At 34.3% G+C, this 25064-nt stretch overlaps 1 protein-coding gene across 1 annotated transcript in view; it reads right to left on the bottom strand.

Moving 5' to 3' along the window:
• Nucleotides 1-750: 750 nt before the first annotated feature.
• The window catches only part of hoka, a 37040-nt gene continuing 12726 nt past the window's right edge, over nt 751-25064 (bottom strand). The window contains exon 3 of the mRNA XM_075306440.1: nt 751-1335. Within this exon, the coding sequence (XP_075162555.1) occupies nt 1175-1335 (161 nt within the window). The 3' untranslated portion in view covers nt 751-1174. The remainder of the gene's footprint in view (nt 1336-25064) is intronic.

Below are 25064 nucleotides of genomic sequence, written 5' to 3'. Positions count from 1 at the left end.
ATCTGATATAGTCTTCGTAGGTAAAATCTTTAGATTTATCTTCGGAAAGTGTACTACACTCAAAAAAAAAGTGAACCCTCTATTTCACTAAATCCAATTTAACTTTAGTTCATATTTGGAGAAAGTATCCTTTACTCTAAAAAGTTTTTGCGTACATTAGATAAATGAACTAAAAAACGGAAAAAAATTATTCACAAATGAAGCATAAATATTTACTAAACTCGTACTTCTCACAAAATAGTTCATTATTTCTTTAAATTTGTAAATTTTACTACAAATGCGTCCATCGTGAACTTCGTATGGCACTAAAGACATTCTTGTAATTTTGAACTCCAATTTTTTCTTTCAAACTACAAAATTTTCTTTGACAAGTGAAAAAATTAAACGATGTCTAATAAATTTTCTTGAATTTGTCGAAAAATATTTACTTATTTTTGTGATATCTGCGCAATGCCAGCGTTTGTAATACTGTTTAGTTAAAATTTTCTCAAAAATAATCTAAATTTATTAAAATTAACCAAAATATTTCTTCCTGCTGGGTTCACTGTTTTTTCAGTGTAGTTGAACTGCTCTATTTGGGAGAATATCTGTCATCAAACCTCCTGAAATTTCAAAGGAAACTATAATATTTCATTCATGGTGGTGGGTATTTAAGATTAGGCCCGGTCGAATTTACTGCTGTATACACTTGTTATAAATTCAATTTGTATCCCTGCAGTGCCAACGAACAAGAAAGGAAAACACATCGTATGGAGAGGGTGTAAGGAGTTAAATCTATTCGTAAAAAAAAACTATGTAGAAAATGTTGACAAAGTTTTGCTGTTTGTTATGTTTAATAAAATATTTTTATTTTTTGCCATTGGCATCGTATTCTGTTGCATTTTTGCTGGTTGCCGTGGGTGTACGAGTTTGGTGGTTGGATGAAGATGCGATTCTATGGCGTTTTGTTATCTCATTGTTGTTTGTGTTTTTTTTTGCTAATTTTTTTCAGTTTCGAGTTTTATAATGGGATTGCTTAGGCGTTGTTTATATAGGTGTACAGTGGTCTCCCCTTCTTCTAGTATCCTCCTTTTTGCTGTATTATTGTATTTTATAGACCCAATGTCCCTACGCCACGAGACGTCATTGACTTTCCCCTCCTATTCGTTGTCTGGAAGCTATACGGATATTGATACTAAACCTCATTTGTTGCTGCTGGCGCATATGTGTTTGTGGTCGGTTCATAGTCCTTGCTGAGGATAAATTTGTACAGCACAAAGTAAAGTATGGCCCCAAGCAAAAGTTCACTAATACCAATAAGAGTCACAAGTGCCCAACCGGGTATAGCCAGGCCAGCTGCATCGACGATGTGCCCAAGACGAAGTTTAAGATGATAAAAAGAGAAAAAAAAGGATAAGGATTTTAGTGTTTATTTTAATATGTATGTAAGTATAATTATGGTATATATGTATACTTTTGACCAAACGAGAGTATATAAAAGAGAAACACATAATAAAATAAATATATACGGCCAAAAGTTCGGCAAACATGGAACGTATATAATAATTCTCTTTGAAAACATCTTTTTCTGCGGATAAAAAATGATATTTATTCACGAAATCTGCGATAGCTCCTTGCGACATTTTCATGGACAAAAAAGGCTGGTTTTCATATGTTTCGTTGTAAAAATTCTATGCCTGGAACGCAAAATTTGTAAGAAATTCTTTTTAAGTGCAAGTGTTTTGGACATATATGTTTGTATATTATATTTTCTTAGATATAATATCCATGGATGCAAACATATATTAATTTAGAATAATAAAAATATATATTATTTGTAGAAACATCAGAGTATTTATATCACAATGGACTGAATAGTCTATTTGAGTTTGAAACTAAATCGGGCTGCCACTTTAATCTAACATATACTCCCAAACATATTCTGCTTCAAGCGTATATATTTACAGAATTTGTACAAACAAAAAATTTTTTGTACTGGGCAATATATTTTATGTTTCATAAAGTACATATATTATGGGTCGTGGGACAATTCCGAGTCGGACTAGCGATGTTCGTCCGTCCATCTGTCCGGTTTCTGGAAGAACAAATCTCATCGGATCTAGTTGAAATGCGGTACAAGATGTTAGTATATACCCTCTAACAACCGTGTCAAAACTAGTCCATATCGGTTCATAATAATATATAGCCCTCTATATAAACCGATCCGATCAGGTTGAACATTGGTACGAGATATCGATCTACATCCTGTATTCACCATGCAAATATTGATCAATATCGATCCATAAATATAAATAGCCCCAAAAAACCGTTCCCCAATGCCAAAATTGGTCCATATCGGTCCATAATTATATATGGCTCCCATATAAACCGATTCCCAAATTTGACATGGAGCCTCGACTCCTCTATATAAACCGATCAAGAACCTAAATTGCTGATATAGGTATTCAATTTACGTTTTTTTGTCTAACATAAAGTCCGTGTGGACTAGGGTGTCAAGGTACCTTTTTATACCCTCCATCCTAGGATGGGGGTATATTAACTTTGTCATTCCGTTTGTAACACATCGAAATATTGCTCTAAGACCCCATAAAGTATATATATTCTGGGTCGTGGTGAAATTCTGAGTCGATCTAAGCATGTCCGTCCGTCCGTCCGTCTATCGACTTGATCGATGTAGGTCGGACGGTATTGAAAATGGGCCATATCGGTCCACTTTTGCGTATAGCCCCCATATAAAGGGATTTGGCTTGTGGAGCCTCTAACAAAAGCATATTTCATCCGATCCGGCTGAAATTTGGTATATGGTGTTGGTATATGGTCTCTAACAACCATGCAAAAATTGGTCCACATCGGTTCATAATTATATATAGCCCCATATAAACCGATCCCCAGATTTGGCTTGCGGAGCCTAAAAGAGAAGAAAATTTCATCCGATCCGGCTGAAATTTGGTACATGGTGTTGGTATATGGTCTCTAACAACCGTGCAAAAATTGGTCCATATCGGTCCTTAATTATATATAGCCCCCATATAAACCGATCCCCAGATTTGGCTTATGGAGCCTCTAAAAGAAGCAAATTTCATCCGATCCGGCTGAAATTTGGTACATGATGTTGGTATATGGTCTCTAACAACCATGCAAAAATTGGTCCACATCGGTTCATAATTATATATAGCCCCCATATAAACCGATCCCCAGATTTGGCTTGCGGAGCCTCAAAGAGAAGCAAATTTCATCCGATCCGGCCGAAATTTGGTACATGATGATGGTATATGGTCTCTAACAATCATGCAGAAATTGGTCCACATCGGTCCATAATTATATATAGACCCCATATAAACCGATCTCCAGATTTGGCTTGCGAAGCCTCAAAGAGAAGCAAATTGCATCCGATCCGGCTGAAATTTGGTACATGGTATTGGTATATGGTCTCTAACAACCGTGCAAAAATTGGTTCACATCGGTCCATAATTATATATAGCGCCCATATAAACCTATCACCAGATTTGGGTTGCGGAGCCTCAAAGAGAAGCAAATTTCATCCGATCCGCCTGAAATTTGGTACATGATATTGGTATATGGTCTCTAACAACCATGCATAAATTGGTCCACATCGGTTCATAATTATATATAGCCCCCATATAAACCGATCCCCAGATTTGGCTTGCGAAGTCTCCAAGAGAAGCAAATTTCATCCAATCCGGTTGTAATTTGGAACATGGTGCTAGTATATGATCTTTAACAACCGTGGCAGAATTGGTCCATATCGGTCCATAATTATATATAGCCCCCATATAAAACGTTCTCCAGATTTGACATCCGGAGCCTCTTGGAGGAGCAAAATTCATCCGATCCGGTTCAAATTAGGAACGTGGTGTTAGTATATGGTCGCTAACAACCATACCAAAATTGGTCCAATCACACAAAAATTGATCCATATCGGTTCATAATCATGGTTGCCACTAGAGCCAAAAATAATCTACCAAAATTTTATTTCTAGAGAAAATTTTGTCAAAATTTTATTTCTAGACAAAGTTTTGTTAAAATTTTATTCGGTTCATAATAAAATTTTCATCAATGTCAAAATTTTATTTCTATAGAAAATTTTGTTAAAATTTTATTTCTATAGATATTTTTGTTCAAATTTTATTCGGTTCATAATCATGGTTGCCACTCGAGCCAAAAATAACCTACCAAGATTTTATTTCTATAGAAAATTTTGTTAAAATTTTATTTCTGTAGAAAATGTTTTCAAAATTTTCTTTCTATAGAAAATTTTGTCAAAATTTTTATTTCTATAGAAAATTTTGTGAAAATTTTATTTCTGTAGAAAATTTTGTCAAAATTTTATGTCTACTTTGTCAAACTGAATTATATACGTATTGGATCGATCTTTTTTTATTTAATATATACCACGTATGGAAGTTTTAAGATACCTTGCCATCGGCAAGCGTTACCGCAACTTAAGTAATTCGATTCTGGATGGCAGTGTTTAGAAGAAGTTTCTACGCAATCCATGATGGAGGGTACATAAGCTTCGGCCTGGCCGAACTTACGGCCGTATATACTTGTTTTAAATTCGGTTTTATATTCAATTTTTTAATAGATGACTATGCTACTTCTCATTTGAGTGTCAGAATGCTATGAATAAAAGTGAAGAAATCAAACTAAAAGTTATTCAAAATCTTAAGATGTAAAGTATAAATGGTGTTTTTCAAACTTGTTACTATAACCAAATGCATTTTGGACTATACATTTTTTTCTAAAAGTTCGAAAATTTTGGACGAAAGTTCTTCATAAAAATTACGAAATTGTTTCGTTAAAAGTATGTAACAATTTCAAAAAAAGTATGAAAAAATTTGCTTCGTACGAAGCAATTTCATAACAAGAACGAATTTTTTTCATAAAAATTATGAAACTTTTTCCTAAAAAGTACGAAGTTGTTTCTTACAAACTACGAAAAATTGGGAAGAACTTTTCTTCGTACTTTTAATGAAAAGTTTCTTTGGCAAATTTAGTACTTTTGCGAAGAAAATTCTTTCGGCGTAACACCGCATTTTGTCAGTATCCTATATGGCCTCAAAAGCCAGAGTTTTAATTTGATTCGCTTCAAATTTTGCACAAATACTAGTGGGCTATAGCAATGATACACGTTTTTTTGAGTCTAAAATTCCATTTACAATTTCAGGCAAATCGGATAAAAACTACGGTTTCTAAATATAAGCCCAAAACCCCAAATCGGGAGGTCTCCCTGATCAAGAATATATATATATATACTTTATATAGTCGGAAATCGATATTTCGATGATTGATTTTGTTCAAATTTTATTCGGTTCATAATCATGGTTGCCACTCGAGCCAAAAATAACCTACCAAGATTTTATTTCTATAGAAAATTTTGTTAAAATTTTATTTCTGTAGAAAATGTTTTCAAAATTTTCTTTCTATAGAAAATTTTGTCAAAATTTTTATTTCTATAGAAAATTTTGTGAAAATTTTATTTCTGTAGAAAATTTTGTCAAAATTTTATGTCTACTTTGTCAAACTGAATTATATACGTATTGGATCGATCTTTTTTTATTTAATATATACCACGTATGGAAGTTTTAAGATACCTTGCCATCGGCAAGCGTTACCGCAACTTAAGTAATTCGATTCTGGATGGCAGTGTTTAGAAGAAGTTTCTACGCAATCCATGATGGAGGGTACATAAGCTTCGGCCTGGCCGAACTTACGGCCGTATATACTTGTTTTAAATTCGGTTTTATATTCAATTTTTTAATAGATGCCTATGCTACTTCTCATTTGAGTGTCAGAATGCTATGAATAAAAGTGAAGAAATCAAACTAAAAGTTATTTAAAATCTTAAGATGTAAAGTGGTGATGGTGTTTTTCAAACTTGTTACTATAACCAAATGCATTTTGGACTATACATTTTTTTCTAAAAGTTCGAAAATTTTGGACGAAAGTTCTTCATAAAAATTACGAAATTGTTTCGTTAAAAGTATGTAACAATTTCAAAAAAGGTATGAAAAAATTTGCTTCGTACGAAGCAATTTCATAACAAGAACGAATTTTTTCATAAAAATTATGAAACTTTTTCCTAAAAAGTACGAAGTTGTTTCTTACAAACTACGAAAAATTGGGAAGAACTTTTCTTCGTACTTTTAATGAAAAGTTTCTTTGGCAAATTTAGTACTTTTGCGAAGAAAATTCTTTCGGCGTAACACCGCATTTTGTCAGTATCCTATATGGCCTCAAAAGCCAGAGTTTTAATTTGATTCGCTTCAAATTTTGCACAAATACTAGTGGGCTATAGCAATGATACACGCTTTTTTGAGTCTAAAATTCCATTTACAATTTCAGGCAAATCGGATAAAAACTACGGTTTCTAAATATAAGCCCAAAAAGTAAAATCGGGAGATCGGGCTATACTAAAAGATTGACCGATGCTCACCATTTATGGCACACCTCTTTATGGTCCTGAAATACCTTTAGATTTCCAATTTCTGGCGAATCGCATGAAAACTACGGTTTCTATAAGCCCAAAACCCCAAATCGGGAGGTCTCCCTGATCAAGAATATATATATCTATATATATAAAATTCAAATTATGTTTGTTTATTTGTTTGTTTGTTTGTTTGTTTATTTGTATGTTCCGGGTTGGCGCGAAAACGGCTGAACCGATTTACTTGAAACTTTCAGAGATCGTGGAGGGCACTCATGTGCTGAAAATAGGGTACCTAATTTTTTGACATATGGTCGCGGAGAGGAACCTCCCCTATGTCCGCCTTTTTGAAAATTAGACCAAAGTTGACCGATTTGCTTGAAATTTTCATTGAAGATTGGGGTTGGCATCTAGACAAAGATCGGCTACTTTTTATTTCGATATTTGGTGGCGGAGGGGGGCCTCCCCTTTGTTCGACTTTTTTTTAAGTACAGTGAAAAAACTAAAATTCTCTAAATTATCTGAGATTTAGAGAGAACATGTGGTGAGGTTATGGAATTAATATGGGGTTCCCGATGATTTCATATGTGGATGGGGAGGGGGACCCCCCCCCCCTTGCCCTACTTTTTGAAACTTGGAACAAAATTATGCGATTTGCTTGAAATTTTCATTGAATGTTGGGGTTGGCATCTAGACAAAAATCCGCTACATTATTTTTCGATATTTGGTCGGGGAGGGGGACCACCCCTTTGCTCGATTTTTTTTTGTTTGAAAGTACAAACAAAACTAAACTCACCCGACTTAAATTTTACGGAAAAAATGGGTTAACAAAAATAAAAGGGCATAGGGAGACATCCGCTTCTCTTAAGTACATACAGAGAAACAATTAAACTTTTACCGAGTTACTTGAAATTTAAAGAGGACTAGGGAGAGGTTACGATATTAATAGTTGATACCAGATTTTGTGATATTTGGACGGAAGAGAGGCCGCCCCTTTAGGCTTATAATTTGCTTGACATTTTCTGTGACGTTTACAAAAGATACGCTACATCACTTTTCGAAATTTAGTCGGGGAGGAGGTCCTCCTCTAAAACTGCAAAAAAAAAACAACAATTCTTAAGTTTTCTCGAAATTTACATAGGCAGTGGGGGAAGGTTATGAACGAAGAGGCAACCTTCCTTGCCCCACACTTGAAGGAAAGTTTCAAGAATTTTCAGGGAAGGTTAGGGGTGCTCTTCACTACGGTGTTTGTCGATATTGTATCGGGGAAAGTGACGTCCCTTTAAAACAATAGAGCAAAATTTAAACATCGCCGATCTACTTGAAATTTACAGGGAACGTGGGAGGAGGTGATTAAATTTATACATGATTTTTAAATTAGTATATGATTTTTCGATATCTGGTCGATTTACTTCGATAGAATTTATAGGGACCATTGAGTCCGTAAATGGGAACTCGGTACATAATTTTATGATTTTTGCACAGGCTTCTGCCAGACTTCATTTTAGTAAAGAACTTAAATTTACATGAAATTGGCAGCCAACGTAGAGGGTGCATTATTTTCCAAAATTTTAGCAAATGTTAATGTGGTAAATTTGTTACTATTTTAGCTTATTCCGATTTATTGGATGGGAAACAGTAATTCTTTGTATGTTATTATAATATAGAGCATAATTTTCAGATATGTTGAGGAGAAGGATACCTTTCCTTGACAAACCACACTTAAAATTCACAAGAAATATAGAAGAAGGTACACCCTCTCCCGCCGTATGTGCACCTATAAACGAAAAATCAAGTAGTCCGATTTGTTTAAAAGAATTCAAATCTTTTCGAATTTGTTTTCAGCACCAAGGATATAGTTGACTAAGTTAACGCAAAATATTCCTCCAAATATGCTTCGGAAGGCGCAGCGAAGCGGGCCGGGTTACGCTAGTACTTTATATAGTCGGAAATCGATATTTCGATGTGTTACAAACGGAATCACAAACTTATTATACCCCGTCACCATTCTATGGTGGTGAGTATAAAAATATGGATGAAAAGAAAATGAAATAGGTTAAATTTTTTTCACTTTTTAAATTTCTTCATTCAAATGAACTTCCAGGGTACAACTTCTAAAGCAATGCAAATGATACAAAAAGGGAGTACTTCCGTCCTGTTCTTTGACAAGCCCATGTAAAATTCGTTGGAGATAATCGATGTTTGCACTACCTCCGGATCACAGATTGGGGATCCAAACTATTTTTTGAAAGCTCTTTGTTTGCTGGGGTATTATACCATACGTCAAAAACATCAAAAATCTTCATAAGAATTTTAGATCCATTTTTTCATATTTTTTTTGCAATTTTTTCATTTTCTAATTTCTTTTTTTATAGAAGAGTAAGGATATGCTAATTTCGACCAGAACCGAGCAAAGGCAAACTCTGTGGCAAATTTTTGGGCGAGCTTTTGTCAGTTTAATTTCACATAACCGTATGAAAATCGGTTTTATATGTATGTATATAATTCTAAATCGATTAGATATTAAAGAAATAGTTTGAAATAAAATCAAAGGGTCCACTGAGTATTTTTGGTATGGACCAATTTTTGCATGGTTGATAGATAACATCGCGTACTAAATTTTAATCGGATCGGACGGTTTATATGTGGGTTCTACATAAAAGTTTTCCGTATGACCCATTCGCAATACCATCGGGCCTACGTCAATAAAAACTACTACACTGTTAGAAAAATATATTTTTCATATGTACCGATATAAACAAAATGTGTTTCGGGCACAATTTTTAAACACAATATATTTAAGTGCAAACATGTAATGTTCCTAAACTAACTCTAAATGTTTGGGACACATATGTTAGTATGTTAGAATATATTATGTTTGGGGCATGAATGTTTCATAAAAATAATATGTGTGAATGTAAACATATATACATTTACAAATTTCGAGTAAACATTTATATGTTGTGATATTTTATTCAGAGAGCGGCAGAGAGAGAGAGAGAGAGAGAGAGAGTATAGAGAAAGAAATAGAGATGGAAACCGGGAGGGTTGAAGAAAGATATCAACATAACACAGCGAGAGAATCAACTTCTGTGAAACCGCTTGTATGTTGTTTCGGAAACTGTTTTATGATAAGGCCAAAAATTTGATATGCTTAAGTCTAAATATTATTTAATTTGAATATTAGAATGAGTATTAGGAGTAAAGAGAATAGACATTTATAAAAAAATAAAAAAACAGCATGTGTTTTTTCGCCTTGAGAGCAGGTTAGGGTTTCGGCAACTCTCTTTGTCGTCTCAGCGGCTTCCGGTTTTCGATTTCCCCCCGATCCAGACTTCCTGGCTGTCGACAAACGTTCCCCAAACACTTTCATTACATTTGTAACGGTTGATTTGGCAACTATTAGCGATTTTACCAGCTTTGCGTGCGAGTAGCTCGGATTTTCGCGATGCGCGAGCAAATTTTTGATACGCTGCGCTCTTCTTGCTTGGACGGCATTTTGACAACTGAAACAACTTAACAACTTAAATGAATTCCAAAATCAAAATAGGAGCAACATTCTACACACACACCTTCAAAATGAGGGGTGTTCAGGTTTTTTAAATGCAAAATTGAAAGAAATACGTCAAGTTTATATTGACCAAATTTTGACCGTATCACCCTTTATATGTTGTGATATTTTATTCAGAGAGCGACGGAGAGAGAGAGAGAGAGTATAGAGAAAGAAATAGAGATGGAAACCGGGAGGGTTGAAGAAAGATATCAACATAACACAGCGAGAGAATCAAAAGAGAGCAACTTCTGTGAAACCGCTTGTATGTTGTTTCGGAAAACTGTTTTATGATAAGGCCAAAAATTTGATATGCTTAAGTCTAAATATTATTTAATTTGAATATTAGAATGAGTATTCGGAGTAAAGAGAATAGACATTTGAAAAAAAAAAAAAACAGAATGTGTTTTCGCCTTGAGAGCAACATTTTATGTAGTGTGGACATGTGTTTTGTTTATCATTTTAGCATTATGGGCACAATTTTTTTCTTGGTTCGTTAAAAAAATCGGAACGTACGAGGAGTAAGTCAAAATATTCAGACAAAGGAAATTAAAAAGAAACGGTGGAAAATATACAAAAATTACAAAGGGATCTTCATAAAAATAACGAAAGGGCACTATACTCTTTTTAGAGTTGGGACAGTAAAATGAATAAAGGAGGAAACAGTGAAAAATTAAACAGTAAAATGTATAAAAACAAAGTTTAGTTCCCTTTTATTAATAAGTAGTCCAAGAGGACTTGACGGACACCTTCAAATGAGAAAGTTTATTTTCTTTAAAATGAATTATTAAAGAAAAGAAAAAGGCAAAACAGAGTCATTTTAGAGCGATAATGCCAACTTAATACCGGCCTTAAATGTAAAAATGAAATTAAGTACAAAATACGATAAGTTTTAAATGCATTTAAAATGGTGTTAAATGCTAGTAAAAAACTGTACACGCCTAAATAAATTTATGTGTATATTATAAAATTATTTATGTATGTTTATACTCGACTCCACATTCTTCTTTTGTTAGAGTTTTTGAAGTCCTTCCAAAATTTCAAACTTTTATACCAAAAAATGTTTTTTACAAGGAAAATGTTGGTATTTTGACCATTTTTGTCGAAATCAGAAAAACATATATATGGGAGCTATATCTAAATCTGAACCGATTTCAACCAAATTTGGCACGCATAGCAACAATGCTAATCTACTCCCTGTGCAAAATTTCAACAAAATCTGAGTTAAAAATTGGCCTCTGTGGTCATATGAGTGTAAATCGGGCGAAAGCTATATATGGGAGATATATCTAAATCTTAAGCGATTTCAACCAAATTTGGCACGCATAGCTGCAATGCTAATTCTACTCTCTGTGCAAAATTTCAACTAAATCGGAGCAAAAAATTGGCCTCTGTGGTCATATGAGTGTAAATCGGCCGAAAGCTATATATTGGAGCTATATCTAAATCTGAACCGATTTCAACCAAATTTGGCACGCATAGCTACAATGCTACTTCTGCTCCCTGTGCAAAATTTCAACTAAATCGGAGCAAAAAATTGGTCTCTGTGGTCATATGAGTGTAAATCGGGCGAAAGCTATATATGGGAGCTATATCTAAATCTGAACCGTTTTCAACCAAATTTGACCCCAATTGGGGTAAAACTCTGGCTTCTGGGACAGTATTAGTCCATATCGGGCGAAAGCTATATATGGGAGCTATATCTAAATCTGAACCGATTTAAATAAAATTTAGCACACTTGACTAATTGTACTCCTAGTGCAAAATTTCAACCAAATTGGGGTAAAACTCTGGCTTCTGGGACCATATTAGCCCATATCGGGCGAAAGATATATATGGGAGCTATATCTAAATCTGAACCGATTTCTTCCAAAATCAATAGGGATCTATTCTGAGCCAAAACACATACTTGTGCCAAATTTGAAGTCGATTGGACTAAAACTGCGACCTAGACTTTGATTACAAAAATGTGTTCACGGACAGACGGACAGACGGACATGGCTATATCGACTCAGGAGCCCACCCTGAGCATTTTTGCCAAAGACACCATGTGTCTATCTCGTCTCCTTCTGGGTGTTGCAAACATATGCACTAACTTATAATAAAACAAGTAAGTAAAGTCTAAAGTCGGGCGGAGCCGACTATATTATACCCTGCACCACTTTGTAGATCTAAATTTTCGATACCATATCACATCCGTCAAATGTGTTGGGGTTTAAAGGTTTAAATATCACTCGATCTGGACAGAATTTGATAGAATTCTACAAAATCTATAGACTAAAAATTTAAGTCGTCTAATGCACTAGCATGGAACACAATGTTAGTAAAAAACAAGTAAGTAAAGTCTAAAGTCGGGCGGAGCCGACTATATAATACCCTGCACCACTTTGTAGATCTAAATTTTCGATACCATATCACATCCGTCAAATGTGTTGGGGGCTATATAAAGGTTTGTCCCAAATACATACATTTAAATATCACTCGATCTGGACAGAATTTGATAGACTTCTACAAAATCTATAGACTAAAAATTTAAGTCGGCTAATGCACTAGGGTGGAACACAATGTTAGTAAAAAAATATGGGAAACATTTCAATCTGAAGTAATTTTAAGGAAACTTATCAAAAGTTTATTTATGATTTATCGCTCGATATATATGTATTAGAAGTTTAGGAAAATTAGAGTCATTTTTACAACTTTTCGACTAAGCAGTGGCGATTTTACAAGGAAAATGTTGGTATTTTGACCATTTTTGTCGAAATCAGAAAAACATATATATGGGAGCTATATCTAAATCTGAGCCGATTTCAACCAAAGTCGGCACGCATAGCAACAATGCTAGTTCTACTCCCTGTGCAAAATTTCAACTAAATCGGAATTAAAAATTGGCCTCTGTGGTCATATGAGTGTAAATCGGGCGAAAGCTATATATGGGAGATATATCTAAATCAGAACCGATTTCAACCAAATTTGGCACGCATTGCTACAATGCTAATTCTACTCCCTGTGCAAAATTTCAACTAAATCGGAGCAAAAAATTGGCCTCTGTGGTCATATGAGTGTAAATCGGCCGAAAGCTATATATTGGAGCTATATCTAAATCTGAACCGATTTCAACTAAATTTGGCACACATTGCTACAATGGTAATTCTACTCCCTGTGCAAAATTTCAACTAAATCGGAGCAAAAAATTGGCCTCTGTGGTCATATGAGTGTAAATCGGGCGAAAGCTATATATGGGAGCTATATCCAAATCTGAACCGAACCAAATTTGGCACGCATAGCTACGATGCTAATTCTACTCGCTGTGCAAAATTTCAACCAAATTGGGGTAAAACTCTGGCTTCTGGGACCGTATTAGTCCATATCGGGCGAAAGATATATATGGGAGCTATATCTAAATCTGAACCGATTTCAATAAAATTTGGCACACTTGACTATAGTTTTAATTGTTCTTCTTGTGCAAAACTTTAAGCAAATTAGGGTTAAACTCTGGCTTCTGGAGCCATATAAGTCCATATCGGGCGAAATATATATGGGAGCTATATCTAAATCTGAACCGATTTCTTCCAAAATCAATAGGGATCTATTCTGAGCCAAAACACATACTTGTGCCAAATTTCAAGTCGATTGGACTGAAACTGCGACCTAGACTTTGATTACAAAAATGTGTTCACGGACAGACGGACAGACGGACATCGCTATATCGACTCAAGAGCCCACCCTGAGCATTTTTGCCAAAGACACCATGTGTCTTTCTCGTCTCCTTCTGGGTGTTGCAAACATATGCACTAACTTATAATACCCTGTTCCACAGTGTGGAGCAGGGTATAACCAGTAAGGAAAGTCTAAAGTCGGGCGGGGCCGACTATATTATACCCTGCACCACTTTGTAGATCTAAATTTTCGATACCATATCACATCCGTCAAATGTGTTGGGGGCTATATATATATAAAGGTTTGTCCCAAATACATACATTTAAATATCACTCGATCTGGAAGAATTTGATAGACTTCTACAAAATCTATAGACTCACAATTTAAGTCGGCTAATGCACTAGGGTGGAACACAATGTTAGTAAAAAAAAATATGGGAAACGTTTAAATCTGAAGCAATTTTGAGGAAACTTCGAAAAAGTTTATTTATGATTTATCGCTCGATATATATGTATTAGAAGTTTAGGAAAATTAGAGTCATTTTTACAAATTTTCGACTAAGCAGTGGCGATTTTACAATGAAAATGTTGGTATTTTGACCATTTTTGTCGAAATCAGAAAAACATATATATGGGAGCTATATCCAAATCTGAACCGATTTCAACCAAATTTGGCACGCATAGCTACAATGCTAATTCTACTCCCTGTGCAAAATTTCAACTAAATCAGAGTTAAAAATTGGCCTCTGTGGTCATATGAGTGTAAATCGGGCGAAAGCTTTATATGGGAGATATATCCAAATCTGAACCGATTTCAAGCAAATTTGGCACGCATAGTTACAACGCTAATTCTATTCCCTATGCAAAATTTCAACTAAATCGGAGCAAAAAATTGGCCTCTGTGGGCAAATGAGTGTAAATCGGGCGAAAGCTATATATCGGAGCAATATCTAAATCTGAACCGATTTTGCTGATATTTTGCAAGTTTTTCGAGACTCATAAAATATTCGGATGTACGGAATTTGAGGAAGATCGGTTGATATACACGCCAATTATGACCAGATCGGTGAAAAATATATATGGCAGCTACATCTAAATCTGAACCGATTTTTCAATAGGGATCGTCTTTGAGCCGAAACAGGACCCTATACCAAATTTTAGGACAATCGGACTAAAACTGCGAGCTGTACTTTGCACACAAAAATACATCAACAGACAGATAGACAGACGGACAGACAGACGGACCTCGCTAAATCGACTCAGAATTTAATTCTAAGCCGATCCGTATACTAAAAGGTTGGTCTATGATTACTCCTTCTTGGCGTTACATACAAATGCACAAACTTATTATACCCTGTACCACAGTAGTGGTGAAGGGTATAAAAAATAATATTTTATCCAAAAGCTCAGTCCATTTCGTTTATATCAAGCACTGTTTCTGACTGTAAATCTTTAATAACCCACATTTCGAAGTTTCATTATAAAAATTTAATATAGTATAAATATAAATGTGTAAATTAAAAAAAAAAACAAGTATATACGGCCGTAAATTCGGCCAGGCCGAAGCTTATGTACCCTCCATCATGGATTGCGTAGAAACTTCTTCTATACACTGCCATCCACAATCGAATTACTTAAGTTGCGGTAACGCTTGCCGATGGCAAGGTATCTTAAAACCTCCTAACACCATCTTCTAAATTGTATGTAAGTCCATACGTGGTATATATTAAATCAAAAAAGATCGATCCAATACGTATATAATTCAGTTTGACAAAGTAGACATAAAATTTTGACAAAATTTTCTACAGAAATAAAATTTTAACAAAATTTTCTATAGAAATAAAAATTTTGACAAAATTTTCTATGGAAAGAAAATGTTGACAAACATTTCTACAGAACTAAAATTTTAACAAAATTTTCTATAGAAATAAACTTTTGACAAAATATTCTATAGAAATAAAATCTTGGTAGATTATTTTTGGTTCGAGTGGCAACCATGATTATGAACCGAATAAAATTTGAACAAAATTTTCTATAGAAATAAAATTTTGACAAAATTTTCTATACAAATAAAATTTTGGTAGATTATTTTTGGCTCTAGTGGCAACCATTTTGGTATGGTTGTTAGCGACCATATACTAACACCACGTTCCTAATTTGAATCGGATCGGATGAATTTTGCTCTTCCAAGAGGCTCCGGAGGTCAAATCTGGAGAACGTTTTATATGGGGGCTATATATAATTATGGACCGATATGGACCAATTCTGGCACGGTTGTTAAAGATCATATACTAACACCATGTTCCAAATTACAACCGGATTGGATGAAATTTGCTTCTCTTGGAGACTTCGCAAGCCAAATCTGGGGATCGGTTTATATGGGGGCTATATATAATTATGAACCGATGTGGACCAATTTTTGCATTGTTGTTAGAGACCATATACCAATATCATGTACCAAATTTCAGGCGGATCGGATGAAATTTGCTTCTTTTTGAGGCTTCGCAAGCCAAATCTGGAGATCGGTTTATATGGGGTCTATATATAATTATGGACCGATGTTGACCAATTTTTGCATGGTTGTTAGAGACCATATACCGACACCATGTACCAAATTTCAGCCGGATCGGATGAAATATGCTTCTCTTAGAGGCTCCACAAGCCAAATCTGGGGATCGGTTTATATGGGGGCTATATATAATTAAGGACCGATATGGACCAATTTTTGCATGGTTGTTAACGACCATATACCAACATCATGTACCAAATTTCAGCCGGATCGGATGAAATTTTCTTCTCTTTGAGGCTCTGCAAGCCAAATCTGGGGATCGGTTTATATGGGGGCTATATATAATTATGGACCGATGTGGACCAATTTTTGCATGGTTGTTAGAGACCATATACCGACACCATGTACCAAATTTCAGCCGGATCGTATGAAACTTTCTTCTCTTTGAGGCTCCACAATCCAAATCTGGGGATCGGTTTATATGGGGGCTATATATAATTAAGGACCGATATGGACCAATTTTTGCATGGTTGTTAGAGACCATATACCAACATCATGTACCAAATTTCAGCCGGATCGGATGAAATTTTCTTCTCTTTGAGGCTCCGCAAGCCAAATCTGGGGATCGGTTTATATGGGGGCTATATATAATTATGGACCGATGTGGACCAATTTTTGCATGGTTGTTAGAGACCATATACCAACACCATGTACCAAATTTCAGCCGGATCGGATGAAATTTACCTCCCTTTTAGGCTCCGCAAGCCAAATCTGGGGATCGGTTTATATGGGGGCTATATATAATTATGGACCGATGTGGACAAATTTTTGCATGATTGTTAGAGACCATATACCAACACCATATACCAAATTTCAGCCGGATCGGATGAAATATGCTTCTGTTAGAGGCTTCACAAGCCAAATCTGAGGGTCTCTTTATATGGGGGCTATACGTAAAAGTGGACCGATATGTCAATACCATCCGACCTACATCGATAACAACTACTTGTGCCAAGTTTCAAGTCGATAGCTTGTTTCGTTCGGAAGTTAGCGTGATTTCAACAGACGGACGGACGGACGGACGGACATGCTTAGATCGACTCAGAATTTCACCACGACCCAGAATATATATACTTTATGGGGTCTTAGAGCAATATTTCGATGTGTTACAAACGGAATGACAAAGTTAATATACCCCCATCCTATGATGGAGGGTATAAAAATTGGTGTTCGGTCGGAGCAGGGATTAAACCCACGACCCGGACATGCTAACCATTGCTCCACGTGGCAAACAAATGGATGATTCTGTTAAATAATGTTTTGTTTGCATCGGCTCGTGGGCGCTGCAGACTTTGCTACATAAATATAACTTATAACGATAATTGTCTATTGATGGTCATAACAGCTACGTAGCCCAGTGGATAGTGTGATGGCTTACAAAGTGTTTGGTCCTCGGTTCGATTCTCCGTCCAGGAGAAAGGTAAAATTTAAAAAATTTATAAAATTGAATAATTTCTTCAACATTATTTGTATTACAGAAAAAGGTACCAAGAACTAAAAAATTTCGTGGAAATGAAAATTATGTGAGGGAATGAGCACAATCTTCTTTTGGGAAAATTCTTCCAAGTATATAATATTTTTGGGCTCAAAATGCTTCCAAACATACAATATGTTAACATAAAACAAACACATTAATGTTCCGGCAGTATCCAATAATATATCGTTAGCTTAATGTGTAAAAATTGAATAATTTCTTCAACATTATTTGTATTACAGAAAAAGGTACCAAGAACTAAAAAATTTCGTGGAAATGAAAATTATGTGAGGGAATGAGCACAATCTTCTTTTGGGAAAATTCTTCCAAGTATATAATATTTTTGGGCTCAAAATGCTTCCAAACATACAATATGTTAACATAAAACAAACACATTAATGTTCCGGCAGTATCCAATAATATATCGTTAGCTTAATGTGTAAAAGTGCTAAGTCACATTTTTTTTTAAATTTTACAGAAGAGACAAAAAACTTAATAAATTGTGAAATAAACATATTTTCGAAAAATTGTAAATGTAGTTACCTACCATAAATGCTTTCAATACAAACAGTATACTTTCCGCAAAATCGCAAACAAACAATTGCTATTAAAATTTTTTAGCAAAGCCTACTCAACATAAAATTTGATTTACCAAACAGAGATAAAAACAGATATTTAATATATATTTTTTAATGTAAACTATGTATTTTGGATTTATCTGTCGATCTGCATCTTAATCCATTTTTTTGTAAAAGGTTGACTTAGGACCTTTACACATTAAGCTAACGATATGCTTCCTGCAAAATAGGTTTGGAACATATGTTAGAGAAGCGATTTTTATACCCTCCACCATAAGATGGGGGTATATTAACTTTGGCATTCCGTTTGTAACACATCGAAATATTGCTCTAAGACCCCATGTTGGCGAAACCGCCAACACACCATAATTTTCATTTTTGAATTCACGAAACTTTTCTAAAATCATAATTATTTTATGATAAATTTATATACATTTTATTTGCATATCCAACATACACTTATTAATATTTATATTTCTATTCATATTAAAATGTCATTATCTTTTCATTGTGTTAAATACATTTTAACATATTTAATATGATTTAGATATATATTTAAACTCATTTGCATTATGTTGAATATGTACTTATGCTACAGATCAATAGTGTAGTTATCATCAATGAATTTGCATTTAACATTGCTCGCTGTTCGTTTCATTCATATCAATCGTTTCATTGATAAAATATTCTCATTGATAAAATGTACTCATTCTCTTTCTCCCAACATGCTTATGCATTGATTGAGTGGCATGCAACAAATAACTGATCTTCAGCTTGTTGTTGTTTTTCACAGATCAATGCATTACAATGAATGAGTTCTTTTTATCAATGATAGCTTTTACATTGAATGAAATTGAAACAGCAGAACTTTTGAATTAAATATATTTGTTGAGAGAAATCACTCAAATCAAATTTCAAATCGAACTATGGTAGCTAAAGTGGATTTTAAAAGTAATTGATTCGATCTCTCTGATTTGGACCACGAAGCAGACAACATCATTAAGTATCTTTACTAAAATCAATAACTTGTAATTTTTTTCTATTTTTCAGCAAATAAATTGAATTTGTTCTTGAACATTTTTTATTTAAATTAATACGGTTTTCCTTTCTTAATTGGGTTTATTTTCATTGAAAATTCTTAGACGATCTTTAACGTAACATTTTTGGTGCCGAAACCCGGGAAATTTCGCGTATTTTTCTCGGTTTTTTTTATTGATTTTATTTTCTGTGAAATCACGTCGTGATTATTTTCGTTTCATATGCCTTAATTGAAATGTCTGACTTGGATGAAATTATACGACTGCAAAAATATTCTTTGGAATTGCTGAGGAAATATGAACAGAGGTTTGATTCTAGGCCAGGTTCTGAGAAAACTTTGGGTTTTTTGTCCTCATTGGGACAGCGGATTGACGATGTTTTTACATTTTTTGAGATCCGACATCGAGAAATTTTGCTAAGGGTCCACAATGGAGTCTTGAATGTCTCCGATATTCCCTACTTAGTGGACGATTTGTATTTTGATTTCTCCGATGTTTATTTTACTATTAAGGGAAAAGTTCTTGATTCTTTGCCTCAGCAATCGACCTCTCATTTCCCATTTGCCAGCAAATCTGCAGTCTCGAATAATCGTTGTGATACAACGATGAGGGTTAACGCGAACCTTCCCAAGCATCTCAAGTTTTCAACGCCTATATCTTTCCGTGACAATAATGCATTCCACGTTCATACACTGTTAGAAAAATATGTTTTTCATATGTTCCGATATAAACAAAATGTGTTTCGGGCACGATTTTAAACCACAATATATTTAAGTGCGAACATGTAATTTTCCTAAACTAACACTAAATGTTTGGGACATCTATGTTAATATGTTAGAATATATTATGTTTGGGGCATGAATGTTTCATAAAAATCATATGTGTGAATACAAACATATATAAATTTACAAATTTCAACTAAACATACATATGTTGTGATATTTTATTCAAAGCGACAGAGAGAGTATAGAGAGAAATAGAGATGGAAACCGGGAGAGTTGACGAAAGATATCAATATAACACAGCAAAAGAGTCAAAAGAGAACAATTTCTGTGAAACCGCTTGTATGTTGTTTCGGAAAACTGTTTTATGATAAGGCCACAAATTTGATATGTTTAAGTCTAAATATTATTTAATTTGAATAAAGAGAATATACATTCTGAACCAAGAGAATAGACATTTGAAAAACAAACAGCTTATGTTTTCGCCTTGAGAGCAGCATTTTATGTATGTGTGGACATGTGTTTTGTTTATCATTTTGGCATTATTTTTTTCTTGGTTCGTTAAAAGAAATCAGGGGTCTTCATAAAAATAACGAAAGGGCACTATACTCTTTTTAGAGTTGGGACGGTAAAATGAAATAAGGAGGAAATAGTGAAAAATTACACAGTAAAATGTAAAAAAACAAAATTTAGTTTCTCTTTATTAAAAAGTAGTCCACGAGGAGTTGACGGACACCATCAAATATAAAAGCGGGCATTAAATTCGACTTTTACAGCTAAAACAATTTAAAAAGTTTATTTTCTTTAAAATGAATTATTAAAGAAAAATAAAAGGAATTTTAGAGCGATGGTGTTAAATGCTAGTAAAAAACTGTTCACTCCTAAATAAATTTATGTTTATATTATAAAATTATGTATGTATGTTTATACTCGACTCCACGTTCTTCTTTTGTTAGTTTCTGAATTCCTTCCAAATTTTAAAGTTTTGTACAAAAACAGTTTTTTATTACAAGATTGTTATTTTTGCAATAAAAAATAATATTTTATCCAAAAATCATTCAATTTCGTTTATATCAAGCACTGTTACTGACTATAAATCTTTAATAACGCACATTTCGATGTTTCGTTTAAAAAAATTAATATAGTATAAATATAAATGTGTAAATTAAAAAAAAAAAAAAAAAAAAAAAAAAAAAAACTGTTCGGTCGGAGCAGGGATTGAACCCACGACCCTTTGCATGCAAGGCAGACATGCTAACCACTGCTCCACGTGGCAAACAAATGTATGTTTCTGTTAAATAATGTTATGTTTGCATGGGCTCGTGGGCGCTGCAAACTATGCTATATAAATGTAACTTAAAACGATAATTATCTACTGGTGACTATAACAGCTACGTAGCCCAGTGGATAGTGTGTTGGCTTACAAACTGTATGGTCCTCGGTTCGATTCTCCGTGCAGGCGAAAGGTAAAATTTAAAAAATTTATAAAAGTGAATAATTTCTTCAACATTATTTGTATTACAGAGAAAGGTGCCAATAACTAAAAAATTTCGTGGAAGTGAAAATTACGAGTATGTTAGGGAATGAGCACAATCGTGTTTGCGAAAAATTCTTCCAAGCATATAATATTTTTGGCTCAAAATGCTTCCAAACATATAATATGTTCACATAAAACAAACATATTAATGTTTCGGCAGTATGCAATAATATATGTGCTACCTGCAAAATATGTTTGGAACATATGTTAAAGAAGCGATTTTTTTTGAGGGTGTAGGAATAAATCACTTACTAAAACCGTTGAGTCTCTAAATGACGATTTTCAATGTGCTGAGAGTACTTCTAATGTAAGAGGTCCATCTTGTCATTCCGGTGAATTGTTGGGGGTAAATACGGATTCGTGCGCACATTGTGGTAAATCTCATTCTATATTGGAATGTTTCAAATTTTTGGCATTGCCCTTGAATGTGAAATATGAGGTCATATCACAGAAAGGACTTTGCCGCGATTGTTTTAGTACTGGACATAATTATGGTGACTGCCCCTCGACTTTTCGCTGTATTTCATGCAAGGGATTGCCTCACTCTATAGTGCATTCGAAAGAAGTGGAGAGCTTGAATCAAGCTTTGACTCAGACTCAATCTTCATCAAGTTATAATAGCTTTGCTCCAAGCCAGTTCGCATTTCATGTGCCTAGTGCTTTTCGGGCTGTTTTACTGTACACAATACGTCTTGTTGTCAATGCTAACAGTGGTCGCTTTCACTTGAGAGCATTCTTGGACCCTGGTTCACAGGATGGCCTCATTACTGAATCAGCGGTCCAGTTAACTGACTTGAATAAGTTTAGATCATGCCATCAGGTAATTGACATTGGGAAGGGTTACACAACGTTGACCACGTTTTTTGTAGACGTCGAATTGTTTTCCTTCACTATAATTTTATCTAATCTTATCTCGTATGATACGAATCCATCGTTAGGACACATAATAATGCCCAATATCAACGTGGACAGTTTTTCCGATACTCTTTTCTATACTAGTATTATGATTTTATATTCGGATGTTGTTTCAGGGATCCATATCCCCACATTTGTCCATGGAAATTTCGTTTTCCAAACTTCTCAGTTTAAGCGGATTTTTATGGATTCTGACGATTTTATGACCGTTAATGGTATTCATATACAAGAATTGATTCTCGAGAGTAAATTCCGATCCTTTTGGGAGCATGTACCCATGAATCTGCATCTAACGTACAAGTATATTTCTTGTGGTACGCAATTTCGAACAACCACAAATCAATCGATTATTTTGAAAGTTGAACGGCTTTACGGCCAACCCACCACTTTTGTCACTATGTCCCTTTTTGGGAGCTTATGGGGGCATGCAGTCGACTGGCATTCTGAAATCCCAGATATTATTGAATCGCATTGGTTTTCAAACGGCGACTCGTTACCCGAACTTTCTTATCTGGGAACTGGAGGATGCCTTGGACTGCTGCCTAGAACAAAAATTAAATTCCATTACGTTTATAATGTCTCGTCAATTGCATATACAGCTTTAGTATATGCTGTAGTAGTGGCAGCTTATAACATTAAAGTCCATATTATTCAAGATAGATCTGGAATTTTACCAATGTGTGCTATGACAATTCGTCGTTTGAAATTGTATGAAGCTTCATTTTTATTTGGACTAACATGGAAAGTTATAGGCTCGGTAAGTGTCACAGAGGTGTCCAGTACCTTTAATTTGGGTAACAGTTCAGCTGTTTTCTATTGGATAAAGAAGGCTATATCGAACTGGAGTGTCTTTGTGTCAAATGGAGTCACTGCTATTCTATGGTTTACAAATCCAGTCGAATATGTGTCACCTACGTTGGATCCACTAGACATATCCTCTCGAGGTATGATACCAGGGGGCTTTGTTAAGAACGGTACAAGTGTGATTGTTCCATCATTTCTTTATGATCCACCATCTTTCTGGACTGAAAATCTGTCAAATTTGTACACATCTGAGAGTGTACGAAAGGAAACGATTGTGGATGACATAACGAGAACAATAAAGTGCGCGGAGCTCGTTTTGAAATATTTGAGTCTTCAAAAGTTTTTTCGGGTAACCTTATTTTGTCTACATTATAATTGCAGTCACAAGGAGAATAGAAAATATGATTCTAATTCTCTTTCTGAAATCAAACTTCCATCTTCGAAGCAACAAATGACATGTATTGATATTGGAGGACTTTTACAATTTGGAAGGCGGCTACAAACCCAAATATATCGTTCTATGAAAAACATCTGGTTCTCGTATCTGGTTCTGGGCAAAGGAGCGTTTGTCGCATTTAAAGTACTTTTCCTGGTTCATACGCACATTCAGGGTAGTATCAATCCTTTATAGAAATACAATTTACAAATGGCCTAGTTCTAAAAATTGTTTCTTTACAGAGTTTCCACACTACAAGTCAACACATCAGCGCCAAAAAAGTAAAATCATTCAACTCATATCACAAATCATCATACTATTACACACCATAATCATCATCAGCTCTATACACACATAGTAACATCAAAAAAGATAATGTCAGTTCTACATCGCTGTGAGTCGGAGCATAGCGGAGCCTTAAGGTTCGACTAAAATACTCCCAACGACTGGCAATCATATCCAGCCTCATCACGAAAAACTGTCGTTCTTCAGGGGGGAGAATGTTGGCGAAACCGCCAACACACCATAATTTTCATTTTTGAATTCACGAAACTTTTCTAAAATCATAATTATTTTATGATAAATTTATATACATTTTATTTGCATATCCAACATACACTTATTAATATTTATATTTCTATTCATATTAAAATGTCATTATCTTTTCATTGTGTTAAATACATTTTAACATATTTAATATGATTTAGATATATATTTAAACTCATTTGCATTATGTTGAATATGTACTTATGCTACAGATCAATAGTGTAGTTATCATCAATGAATTTGCATTTAACATTGCTCGCTGTTCGTTTCATTCATATCAATCGTTTCATTGATAAAATATTCTCATTGATAAAATGTACTCATTCTCTTTCTCCCAACATGCTTATGCATTGATTGAGTGGCATGCAACAAATAACTGATCTTCAGCTTGTTGTTGTTTTTCACTGATCAATGCATTACAATGAATGAGTTCTTTTTATCAATGATAGCTTTTACATTGAATGAAATTGAAACAGCAGAACTTTTGAATTAAATATATTTGTTGAGAGAAATCACTCAAATCAAATTTCAAATCGAACTATGGTAGCTAAAGTGGATTTTAAAAGTAATTGATTCGATCTCTCTGATTTGGACCACGAAGCAGACAACATCATTAAGTATCTTTACTAAAATCAATAACTTGTAATTTTTTTCTATTTTTCAGCAAATAAATTGAATTTGTTCTTGAACATTTTTTATTTAAATTAATACGGTTTTCCTTTCTTAATTGGGTTTATTTTCATTGAAAATTCTTAGACGATCTTTAACGTAACACCCCATAAAGTATATATA

The sequence above is a fragment of the Haematobia irritans genome, chromosome 4 (genome assembly GCF_050003625.1).
Source record: "Haematobia irritans isolate KBUSLIRL chromosome 4, ASM5000362v1, whole genome shotgun sequence".
Classification (NCBI taxonomy): domain Eukaryota; kingdom Metazoa; phylum Arthropoda; class Insecta; order Diptera; family Muscidae; genus Haematobia; species Haematobia irritans.
Note: the sequence above shows the minus strand (reverse complement) of the source record. Positions and strands in the feature narration are given on the sequence as shown.